The 12,500-nt window shown below is 43.9% G+C and overlaps 1 protein-coding gene and 1 long non-coding RNA gene across 4 annotated transcripts in view; both read right to left on the minus strand.

Moving 5' to 3' along the window:
- Nucleotides 1–1,895: 1,895 nt before the first annotated feature.
- Nucleotides 1,896–5,047, minus strand: LOC116224154. The gene is made up of 2 exons (XR_004165462.2): nucleotides 4,767–5,047; nucleotides 1,896–4,709 (listed from the first exon to the last, which is right to left on the minus strand). It is a non-coding gene; the product is annotated as an uncharacterized LOC116224154 (long non-coding RNA).
- Nucleotides 5,048–5,077: 30 nt separating this feature from the next.
- The window catches only part of LOC105902825 (rho GTPase-activating protein 6), a 103,119-nt gene continuing 95,696 nt past the window's right edge, over nucleotides 5,078–12,500 (minus strand). For 2 of the 3 annotated variants that reach the window (XM_031583104.2, XM_031583106.2), the window contains exons 9-13: nucleotides 12,307–12,486; nucleotides 10,744–10,835; nucleotides 7,344–7,642; nucleotides 6,631–6,711; nucleotides 5,078–6,085 (exon numbers count right to left, since the gene is read on the minus strand). In XM_031583104.2, the coding sequence (XP_031438964.1) occupies nucleotides 5,598–6,085; nucleotides 6,631–6,711; nucleotides 7,344–7,642; nucleotides 10,744–10,835; nucleotides 12,307–12,486 (1,140 nt within the window). In that variant the 3' untranslated portion in view covers nucleotides 5,078–5,597. The remainder of the gene's footprint in view (nucleotides 6,086–6,630; nucleotides 6,712–7,343; nucleotides 7,643–10,743; nucleotides 10,836–12,306; nucleotides 12,487–12,500) is intronic. The other variant, XM_031583105.2, reaches the window with a different exon arrangement.

The following is a 12,500-nucleotide window of genomic DNA, read 5'->3' on the forward strand; positions in this document are numbered from 1 at the left end:
TCTTCATCTTGCGAAGACGAGTGTGGGAAGAACGTTTACGTTGTCCTTAGTGAATTTTTCACTTAGTCTAACACTAATTTTATATCGCAGAACGTTTTTAGGCACATCAAACACTGTGATTTCCAGATGTTACACATCTGATATGGAAACATTACTCATGAACAAAGGGCCTGACATCTGGGAAAGTTATTACCAATAAATCATGTCATGACAGTATGCTGTTCTCAATGGGCATTACAGCATGCCACAAACACATCTACAAACAAGACTTTGCGCTAAGCATTTTTTTTTTTTTACTTGAGTTCTCTTGCACAGAAGTGTTGTATTGACGCCTACGCCCTGTCTCAAATGTGGAGTGTTACTGTATGACAGTGGGGACTCCTGTGGGAACCGTGGCAACTGTAACCGCAGACATGACATGTTTGGGTCCAGGCACAGTCCATAATCACATGGCGACAGACTAGAGTGTCTATGGGATATTGTTGTTAACAAAGTCATCAAAATGTATATCCAGTCATTCCAGACTGCTGGTGTCCTTCCAAGTACATCAGAAATATGAATACACTGAATGTCAGTTTTCCATCTACACTGTATGAGTGCCTGCTCATTGCGGTCCTTCACATACGTACAGTCTACCTGTCTACGTTCCAAAAATATTAAAGTTTCCTTGCTTTACCTATATATAGAATGTATACAAATATACAAAAGCATTGTTTTCTGGCTGGTTGCTATGGCAGCAGTGTATTTTCTAAAAAGTCTCAGATCGTTGCCGACCGCCACTTAGGCCTACAAACTGACTGCAGCTGTCCTGTTTTTATTTGAAGATGGAGAGCCCCTGATTGGTCGAAGCTGACCTGAGGGGGCTGTGATTGGCTGTTGTCCAGAGACCTGTTGAAGCGGTTAGTGGGGACTTCAGGAGGACAAGACCCAGGAGCTCTCAGTGCCTCTGGCGTTCCCTGGCCTTAAGTAAATACAACCGCCATCGCATTGTGGAGCGCACACCACCAGCACCCGCCATTATCGACACGTCAAAGCGTTCTTTTGTCCTCAGCAAATAAAACCTTGAATCACCCCGGCTTAATCTATAAAATGGATGAATAAGCCTTCAGAAGAATGTGTTCTGTGCAAAAAAGCCAGCCCTTCTTTCTTGCCTTCTCATTTCACCGCATAGTGTTGTGCTTGGTGAGCGGCCAGACATCACAGATGCAAAGGTATCCAAACACTGAGCATTCTTCCCTGTTCCCACCGGGTGTGATGGATCAGACTCCTGGGTGATGTCAGGTAGGCAGTTAAGGGATGGCTAGAGAGTAAAGGAAAGAAAGCCTCCACTGAAATCAGTTAAAGGGATGTTCATTTCCATGCCAGGACGCTATTAATAACACATACCACATTCAGTCTCTTCACTAGCCATGTGGCATTGTCATCCTTTGACCAGAGACTGCACTCCGTGAGAGCAGACATCAGGTTATATGGGCTTAAAGGCTTACCTTACTGTCTCAGTCCTATCAGGTAGACGCCAATGAAAACAGTGAGAAATCTGTCTGAGAGGGGCTTTGCTAAGGACTGTAATATAGACGTCTCGTCTTTGCCGTCTACTGTGTTTCATAAAAGTCATGGAATCCGCCATGTCACTAATTCAATTAATATCATGCATTCTTTTTAGTATAAGAACCTTGAGAAACTAAGAGTTAAAATATTGCACCTAAGCTGCATTGCTCATCTCATGGACAAAGTCTCCTAAGACCATGTGCTGCCATCTTGTGGTAGCAATAGCAGGATGTCGAAAGAGAAGAAACTAAAGGATGAAAGGATAAACGTTTACAACAACAGGGATCGCAATAAATAAACATCCTCCACAAAATGACGGAAAATAATTTAACTTCAAACGAAATATGTGAATTTGCACATTTATTCCAACAGGACATATTTCAATATTAAAACAACAGAACGTCACCAACGCAAGCCTCAAAACACTGTCAGACCGTACAAAAATTCTTTAATGTTTTTGAGTACAAACTTTTCCTTGACAACACTGTATAACAATATTAATGATATTAATATAGAACTTTACATTTGGACAACAGAGTACAAAAGCTTCAGCATGAATGCTTTATAGTATCAAATAATATTTTATAAGAGACAATATGGCACATATAACACCCAATGACATCGATGTTGACAAACATTTGACATTTTTGGAATGCTATTCCGTATCCATGGCAACGTTCATAGCATTAGAAAAATGTCAAATTGAAGCCCGTTTTTGAATACCAAAAGAGACTACAACACTTGGCAAAGAGTCATGGACTAAAAAATGCTTCAAACACGACATGGATTAAAACAAACATAATCCACTCACCCTCAGCACAGCTCATATTTGCCAGCAAATATCTACACGACGGACAACAAACTTAAATGCAATAGTATTTGCAGCAAATATTCTACGAGGGAGTTAGTGTTGGTTTACATGCCAGGGTCTCTCCTTGACACTGGGCTGTTTTAATTACTGTATTCACAGTTCACTGTTCAATCACTGTGTGATGAGTCTGTGAGAATGACCACTGGGCTGTTTTAATTACTGTATTCACAGTTCGCTGTTCAATCACTGTGTGATGAGTCTGTGAGAATGACTGAATCATGATAGGCACATCAGTGTGGCACTGGACATCCTCTTGTGAGTGGATGCTCTGAACTCTTTCACCCATTGACCCACGCAATGGTCCAAATTCGCATTAATAAATGTGGATGGAAACCCAGCTAGTGACTGACTTTGTGGGCAAACTTTGCTCTGGTAAGTCCCATGACCCTTCAAGGCCCTAATCCATCTGCACCTGTCCCAGATGCTGTCCGCGGAGCAGACGCAGAGGAATATGTCTATTGGCTGTTTTTACCCAGATGATCAAAACACATTAATTCATTTTAAAAGGCCAGATCAGAAGAGTTATATTCTTAATGTTAGAATGATCCTTTTTTTTTTTTTACATATACCTTGGCACACACCTGTACAATCAATATAGTAGTATAAAAATAACACACTCCATACGCCAGGCTTCAGTTCCTATAGAAAAAGGATGAATTGTCACAATGTTTGTTTAGTTCAAAAGAGAAGGTTTGGCACATGAAACACAGACCCTGATGAACACTTGGCAACATTTCTCACAAAGTCTATACTAAAACATAATCACTGAGATAAGTGCATTTATAATGCATCATTTTAAATGAATGTTAAACAGATTCAATACATTTTTGTGATTTACAATTTGGCACAAAACTACAATTGTCATTAAAGTCAGGGGGTTACATCTTGACTTCCCTCAATACGTGTTGCAGCCCATATTCAGATATACCTAAATTGTTATGGAGGAAAATTACGCTATACTTCCATATGTGTAGACTTATATACTGTAGGTGTTGCTGATGTGTCAGTACCCACTCAGGGCCAGTAGGGGGAGAACTTGGTAGAAAAACACTCAATATCACATTGCCACACACACTTAAACTAAGAAAGAAGTCTAATTCAACAATGTGATTTGCTTGTGAGATATTGATATCAAAATATTTCATATGGCTTCATTGTGTAATAGGTAGACGGCATTGTAAAACGTGAACTTGAAATCCAAACCAACACAGAAGTGACAAATGCCTCAGCAGCAATCTGCAAGATGGTTTCTTCACGAAAAGAGCACTTTTGAAGAGCCATGACATGGCCACTTTGTGTTTGTTCCAAAGCTCTCTCATCAATCTCAGTTCTGTCCTGAGACCGACTTAGACTTTGGGTAACACTATACATTCAGGTTCCCTTCATTGACATGCAGTTGTTAACATCAACAAAACATTAAGTATAACATAAATATTACTCAATATTTGTTCGTGTCAATTTCTTGCTAACCAATGCAATGGACGAGGTTAATTAAGATGTCTGTGATGTGAACGGGTAATTCATTAGATAATATAAATGAACCACAAACTCCACTTAACTAAGTTAATCAATACTGAGCATTTGCTTAGAATTTGTTAATGTTAATAAATACTTAGTAAAGTATAACTAATGTATTTGACTTGACTCTGACGGGAAGAGTTATAGAAGTTTGTTTATCAGAAACCAACGGTCACTGCTCCCTTTTTTGCACTGAAAACAAAACAATTTCTCCCCGGAGCAGAAAAAAAACTTGAATTGGTAAAAGAAGAACAAAGTGTGCAAGTTCACTTGCCAATGACTAGTACCACCTTAAAACCAACCACACCGGTAGTAGTGAAGCACGATTACTTCATTCTTCAAAACCTTTTTGGACGTTTGGTGGTTCGGGACACAAACTAATGCGTGTTCTAGAGGATAGCAACTGTTCAGTGGCACAAGAGCTAAACACACATCTTATGGACTCAATGGAGGATTGTGTTACCACACAAAGCAAAGCACTACGACATAAATATTCACAGTGTTAATTATCTATGCAGTATACTGAGGTACGTTGATGTGGTATAGGCTTTTCATTTTTTTTTCTTTTTCTTGGCAGGAGTTTTTTCGTTATAGGACATCTTTTTGCACAACCTTCTTTTTCTCTGAACAAATCAACCAAAGTGAAAAACTCACCCATGAACTGTTGAGAAAAAGCACTGTGTTTAACAGGGGTGCGGAGGAGATCAGAGTAGACCTTAATGAACTCAGAGTCTCTGTGTTTAACAGGGGTGCGGAGGAGATCAGAGTAGACCTTAATGAACTCAGAGTCTCTGTGTTTAACAGGGGTGCGGAGGAGATCAGAGTAGACCTTAATAAACTCAGAGTCTTTGTGTTTACAACAGTATTAGCAGCGCTTCTGGTCATTCATCAGTCACTCGTGATGACAGACACCGGGAGGTCCTCATTCACCAGGGGCCACATCTGTCACCAGGGGCCACACCTGTCACCAGGGGCCGTGACGCACCACATCTGTCACCAGGGGATCACGTTTCAGTGCACGCCTTGAAAAGGACCAATATCGACTCACACAACAACTCACAATTTTTAAACTGTGATTGTGTTGTGCCATATACGTGTGTTTTTTTTTTTTACAAAGAATAACAGAATTTTGTCGGTTTAAAAAGTCATGAAGAATAAGAGTGGTTGTATTGAGGTACCTGTGTCAGGGGTTTTAGCGGTGGGTAAATCTGACTAGACAGGGCAACACCCTTCAATGAAGCCACATCACACAAAACACATTCACTAGTGTGACAAAGATTTGTGACAGGTTATGTATGTCAATGCTGCAAGAAGCTGTCGTTTGAAAACTCCTGGATTACGTTGAACATTTAGAGCTGCTCCATTTGGTGCAGTGGCTGATGCACCCAGGCAGCAATGATGCATCATGGGCAAGGCGTCAGCAAAAACCATGGCAACACTTAGCACACCATGCAAGCTTTCAGAGGGCACTGCGGCAACACAAAGGTGACGCCATAGCAACATCACGAGATGACAGCGCAAAAAAAAAAACACCGTTAGGGCTGGCACACGCTGACGGTCGGTTGGCACTGGTGAGGCAGCGAGAGTGAGTTTATGGTCGTGTGTGAGCGTGTGAATGTGAGTGTGTGTGTCTGTGTGTGTGTGTGTGAGTGTGTGTTTCTCACACTAGCGTCTCGGGCAGTGTGTCAGCATTGTCTGAGGACAGGAGCTGCCAGATGTGCCAGCGGTCCCTTTGCCAGTCTTGCCAGTCTGAACTGGTGGGCCCTGTGCCCGCTGGCACTGTGGAGTTCTGCACACCCGACCTCCCACCCTGCGGGGGGCGAGAGAGAGCCGGGGCTGACGTGCTGCCCGTCGCCGAGTGCCCACAGTACACCGGGGGAGGGGGCCGGGGGTCGTTCTTGTTGGCCAGCTTGGTGAAGGGGCTGTGGTGCTGGTTGGCGTGGCAGCTGCCCATGGGCAGGTCCTCGGAGCTGCTGGACGCCGAGTGGGGGGTGCTGCAGGAGCGCGATGCCAGCGGGTGAGGCTGAGGGCTCGCCGCCGCCGTGTGTGTCTGTGCCCGCCGCCGCATCTGCTGCCCGTCGCCCTGGTGACTGTCAATGCCCTCCTGAGAGCTGCGGGAACTCCCCTCCGAGACGTTGCCATGGGAACCTGAGAGAAGCAAGAGTGATACTTTAAATGGATGAACGTCACATGGGTCTTTCTTGTTACAGGTCATCTAAATATGACCTACATTCAGAGGGAGCCAATCAACCCACTTCAAGTGAATCAGGAACACTTCATTCAGATAGTCCACCTACAGAGACTTTACATATGGTTTACTGAAATTCAAGTTCAGTCTTTCTAATTGCTCACTGAACATCACCTCAACCAAACCCAACCCCTAACACCACCCTTAACATATATCCATACATTGTTGTTAATAGAGTTTCAACAGATAGTTTGTTTATTATCTGAGCATCTGTAGATAGTCTAGAGAGGACCATCCAAATCAAGTGTGGCAAGTGAATCACAGTGGGAGAAGGGGAAATAAATGGGGTGCTCATGTGTGGATCTGAGTGTGTGTGTGTGTGTGTGTGTGTGTGTGTGTGTGTGTGTGTGTGTGGATCTGAGTGTGTGTGTGTGTGGATCTGAGTGTGTGTGTGTGTGTGTGTGTGTGTGGATCTGAGTTTGTGTGTAGGCAGTGTGGATGGTACCCATATATGCTTGATCCTTCAGGCCAGGTTTGAGCGTAGAGTGCCAGGCGCCCCAGATGTTGACTTGCTCTTCAGGTAGTTCTGAGAGTCAGAGAGAGAGAGATGGGTATGACTGATAGGTAGCCTGGGACTAGGGCCTGGATGCAGGAGCCAAGGAATTACAGTCTTAATTCCCCCAGGGCAATATATCAACAGAATTTACGCATTATTAAAGCACTTTGAGCTGCATTCTTTTGCATGAAAGGTGCTATATAAATAAAGTTTTATTATTATTATTATTATTATTATTATCACTTGATAAGTTCTACTGTAAGTCATTTTACATATTACAAATTCTACACATCTCTCTTGAATGTGGGGATATTCAATTCAATTCAGTTCAATTTTATTTATATAGCGCCAAAACAATAAAATTGTCTCAAGGCGCTTTACAGAGCCCTGAGCCTGGACCCCCGTTAGAGCAAGCACAATGGCAGCAGGATGTGAATAGAGTAGATATTGAATTAGATCTTTAAAATCAGCCTAGAAGTTCACCACCCTTTCTCTCCCCCTGCCTCCCCCTGCCTCCCTCTGCCTACCTTTAGTGGGCGACCACATGCTGCTGCTGCCCTCCCTCTGCCTACCTTTAGTGGGCGACCACATGCTGCTGCTGCCCTCCCTCTGCCTACCTTTAGTGGGCGACCACATGCTGCTGCTGCCCTCCCTCTGCCTACCTTTAGTGGGCGACCACATGCTGCTGCTGCCGCTGCTGCTGCCCTCCCTGGTCCTGGCGGGCACCTGACCCACCAGCGCATACTGCTCCGGCACCCGGAAGAGCCGTTCGGGCCCAGCCGACCCCCCGCAGCTGCCGCCGCCGCCAACGCCCGCTCCGTCGGCTCCTCTCCGCTCACACAGCACGGGCGAGTTGTTGTCGTAGGGCGAGAGCTCACCACTCGACACCTTGTTGGAGTCGCTGGAGGAGCGCCGCTCGCTGAGGGAGAAGGGGGCGTCGGAGCGCAGCAGGTCAGGACTCCTGGTGGAGGGTGGAGGGAAGTGCACACGTGGATGCAATCAAATGATGCATTATGGATTCCTCGAAAAGATTACTAAACATAAGAGATAAGGCTAATAAGGCTAAACATAAGAGATAATGCTAATAATGCTAAACATAAGAGATAATGCTAATAAGGCTATTCAAAAACACCCACAGGGAGCAGTGCGAGGCTAGATGATATTTCTGACCAGACCAGGACCCTTTGGAGACATAAAAAGTGTGAAAATAACTGTGAAGAAGCAGTTAAGTGATGGTAGCGATTTAATGTTCAATTTAATGTAAATTTAATGTAAAATGTTATAGCTATATGTGTTATGTATATGTTAAAATGCTATGTTAAAGCTGGTACTGACTGCTAGTAGCATGCTAACTCTAATGCACTGGTGATATAGTTGGCAGGTCTTGCTGTGAAAGCTTTTCTTACATTTTGGCAGTGTGGTCTGACCCAGTGCATGGCCCATAAAGAGGCCAATTGTTTGCTACTGTCTCTTTAAGTTTCCAAGCCAGACTTGATTTTGCAGTATAGTTTATACTCAGCAACTTAAATATATCAGGTGCAGTTTGTCTCTCTGTCCAGTAGAGGAAGATAGAGGACTATTTTACAGTGAACTCTTAATGAAGAATACAGTGTGCAGTGAAATGTCTATGGTGATATCTACACAGGTGTGTACAGGACATGTGTGTTAGAGTGTGTGTGTTATAGTGTGTGTACAGGACATACAGTGCCCTCCGCAATTATTGGCACCCCTAGTGAATATGAGCAAAACAGGCTATAAAGAAATATTTTTTTGCTGTTCATCCTCTTGGTCTTTCACTCAAAATATTCACAAAAATCTTACCTTTTCATTGAAGTAAAACTATTGAAAGAAAAAAAAAACTGTTGACATTAAATAAATATTTTTCCCCAAAACATGTGTGCCACAATTATTGGCACCCCTTAATTTAATGTTTTGTGCAGCCTCCCTTTGCCAAGATAACAGCTCTGAGTCTTATCCTATAATGCGTGATGAGGTTGGTGAACACATGGCACAGGATCTGAGACCATTCCTACATGCAGTATCTCTCCAGATCCTTCAGATTCTGAGGTCAACGTTTGTATACTCGGCTTCAGCTCATCCCACAGATTTTCTATGGGGTTTAGGTTGGGGGACTGTGATGGCCATGGCAAAACCTTTATTCTGCGGTCGGTGAACCATTTTTGTGTTGATTTTGAGGTGTGCTTCGGATCATTGACATGCTGGAAGGTCCAACCACAGCCCATTTTACGCTTACTGGAGGGGGCTGTTAGGTTTTCATTTAATATCTGCTGGTATTTGATGGAGTCCATGATACCATGTATCCTAACAAGATGTCCAGGGCCTTTGGAAGAAAAACAACCCCACAACATCAAAGATCCGCCACCATACTTCACATTGGGTATGGGGGTCTTTTCTGTATGGCTATGTTTCTGTCTACGCCAAAACCACCTTTGATGTTTGTTGCCAAAAAGCTTTATTTTGCTCTCATCTGACCATATAACTCGGCCCCATTGAAAGTCTGACTTACATTTGGCAAACTGTAGGCGCTTTAGTTTGTAGTTGATTGACAGCAGAGGCTTTTTTCTGGCAACCCTCCAAAACAACTTGTGGTGATGTAGGTGGCGTCTGATGGTAGTTTTGTAGACTTTCTGACCCCAAGACTCAACTCACCTCTACAATTCTCCAGCTGTGATCCTTGGAGATTCTTTTTCCAGTCGAACCATCCTCCTCACGGTGCGTGGGGTCAATGTACACACACGTCCGCTTCCAGGCTGATTCTTAACATCTCCTGTCGCTTTAAACTTCTTAATTATTTCCATGATAGTGGAAATGGGTATTTTCAACTCTTTAGAGATTTTCTTGTGTCAATTTCTTGATTTGTGCAGCTCCACAACTTTCTGTCGCACATCGTCACTGTGTTCTTGGGTCTTTCCCAGAGTGATGAATGGCTAATGGAATTTGGCCTGTGTCACCTCATATTTGTACGCCAGTGGAACAGGAAGTCATGTTTGACCTCTTAAGAGTTCCTTATCAAACAGGTGAACTTAAAAATGTAAAACATGACTGGAAATATACTTCAGTTAGATTTTAATTATAAGATTTTTCTAGGGGTGCCAATAATTGTGGCACACATGTTTTGGGGAAAAATATTTATTTAATGTCAACAGTTTTTTTTTCTTTCAATAATTTTACTTCAATGAAAAGGTACGATTTTTGTGAATATTTTGAGTGAAAGACCAAGAGGATAAACACCAAAGACATATTTTTTTATAGCCTGTTTTGCTCATATTCACTAGGGGTGCCAATAATTGCGGAGGGCACTGTATGTGTTAGAGTGTGTGTACAGGACATATGTGTTAGAGTGTGTGTGTTGGAGTGTGTGTACAGGACATATGTGTTGGAGTGTGTGTACAGGACACATGTGTTAGAGTGTGTGTACAGGACATATGTGTTAGAGTGTGTGTACAGGACACATGTGTTAGAGTGTGTGTACAGGAGTGTTGGAGTGTGTGTGTTAGAGTGTGTGTACAGGACATATGTGTTGGAGTGTGTGTACAGGACATATGTGTTGGAGTGTGTGTGTTAGAGTGTGTGTACAGGACATATGTGTTAGAGTGTGTGTACAGGAGTGTTGGAGTGTGTGTACAGGACATATGTGTTGGAGTGTGTGTACAGGGCATATGTGTTAGCATGTGTGTACAGGACATATGTGTTAGAGTGTGTGTACAGGACATATGTGTTGGAGTGTGTGTACAGGACACATGTGTTATAGTGTGTATACAGGACATGTGTGTTAGAGTGTGTGTGTTATAGTGTGTGTACAGGACATATGTGTTATAGTGTGTGTACAGGACATATGTGTTAGGGTGTGTACAGGACATATGTGTTGGAGTGTGTGTGTTGGAGTGTGTGTACAGGACATATGTGTTGGAGTGTGTGTACAGGACATATGTGTTAGAGTGTGTGTGTTTGAGTGTGTGTACAGGACATATGTGTTAGCGTGTGTGTACAGGACATATGTACAGTTGGAGTGTGTGTGTTATAGTGTAACCCTCCACTCACTGCGATGCCTTCCGCCGCAGCAGGTAGTCCACCACATCAGGGTCCGTATCCAGCAGACTCATCAGAACCTCATTCTGCAGGTCCGGTGGTACCTAAACCCCCACAACACAAACACAACCAGAACCAGATCCAGCAATGTTAACATACAGAGCATTATATGTACATAGCTCATATACTGTATATAACAACTACAAGTTACCCACAGTCTTTTTCAGTGACATTCTTTAATGTATTGAAACCATTTTTTTTATGATTTACGACAAGAGATCTTTGACTCTTTGACAATCCCCTCATTGCCTCATTCATAGATGATCAAAGACAGTGAAAAGGCTTTGGTGGAGAGACAAGGTTCATGTGAAGGCTGTGCTTGAAGTGGAAAGCTTTGAAAGAAAACATATTCACACTGTCATCAGGCATTTGTCGTCTTCAGCTTCACTTGCTTAAGACATCTATAGGCCTCAGTGCTTCAACTAATAGAAAACCAATTTGACAAATGAAGAATCCACTCTTAGACACGTCACACACTGCAGCTAGAGTGTGTCCACGCATCTGAGTGCCACAACACGCTGCGAATATATTTAAAATGTCCCGGTCACGGGCTGAGACAATGACACGAGGGAAATGGGATATTTATTAATATCACGCCTCAACCATGAAGCCCACAAGGAGACGTGCCACGCAGTAGCCGGCCCGTGCTTGTGTTGGCCTGGCCCCGGTGAACTGGACCGTGCTTGTGTTGGCCTGGCCCCGGTGAACTGATAACTCCTCTGGCTCCAGCTCAAAGCTCCAGGGCCGGCAACAAGGCTTTAGAGCTAACCCTCCCCACTCGTGGCCTCATTACGGCCCAAACCCCTGTGTGTGTGTGTGTGTGTGTGTTTGCTCCACCTAAGACAGGCCCATTGTCTGTCAGAGCCACCCAGGCCCAAAGTAAAACTCTCTCTCGCTCTCGCTCTCTCTCTCTCTCTCTCTCTCTCTCCCTCCCTCGTTCGGCCTGCATTCTGGGAGAGAACAAGAGGAGCACGGGCTCAGGTGTCAGTTTAAGGAAGAGTGAGATGATGGGGGGATGAAGGGGTGGAGAGGGCTGATTGAACGAGAGACGAGGGGACCGAGGAACAAAAGTAGTGTCAACACAATGAGCTCGGCCAAAAACAGATACATCACCTCTGGCACAATCCAGCACTGACTGCTCATGTCACGGCGGGATAATTGAGTGTTTGAGGTATGGTGAGGACTCAAATACTGTTGTATAATATAACAAATAGCTTTATATGTAGGTAGTGTTTCCAGATTCAGTCGGTGGACCATAACATCAGTGTCCCAAACCAGTCTTTCACAACCTCATAATAGGTTAAGCATTATAAAGAGATCAACATGGTAGAATAGAGAGATGACAAAATTGACATTGATGACCTTCAAATATTAAAGTAGTCCTTTAATTCACACAGAACTCTTGGTGTGGAGCTACTGTGTGAGTGCATGTGTGTGTGTGTGTGTGTGTGTGTGTGTGCGCGTGCGTGGGTGTGGGTGTGTGTGTGTGCATGTCATACAGTTACGGACACACACCATGAAGAGAGCGTCGAAGGTGTCGATCATGCGCTGGACGACGGCGATGACGGCCGTGGACTCCTCGGCCCGCGCGGAGCTCTGGACGCTGAACTCCTTGTCGGAGCTCTTCTGCTTGTGCAGCAGGTTTGGTCCAAAGATGGTGGCCAGGTTCAACGAGGTCATCTTGTTCCCGGTTACCTGGGAGATTGACA

This window comes from Clupea harengus, chromosome 16 (genome assembly GCF_900700415.2).
Source record: "Clupea harengus chromosome 16, Ch_v2.0.2, whole genome shotgun sequence".
NCBI classification, from domain to species: domain Eukaryota; kingdom Metazoa; phylum Chordata; class Actinopteri; order Clupeiformes; family Clupeidae; genus Clupea; species Clupea harengus.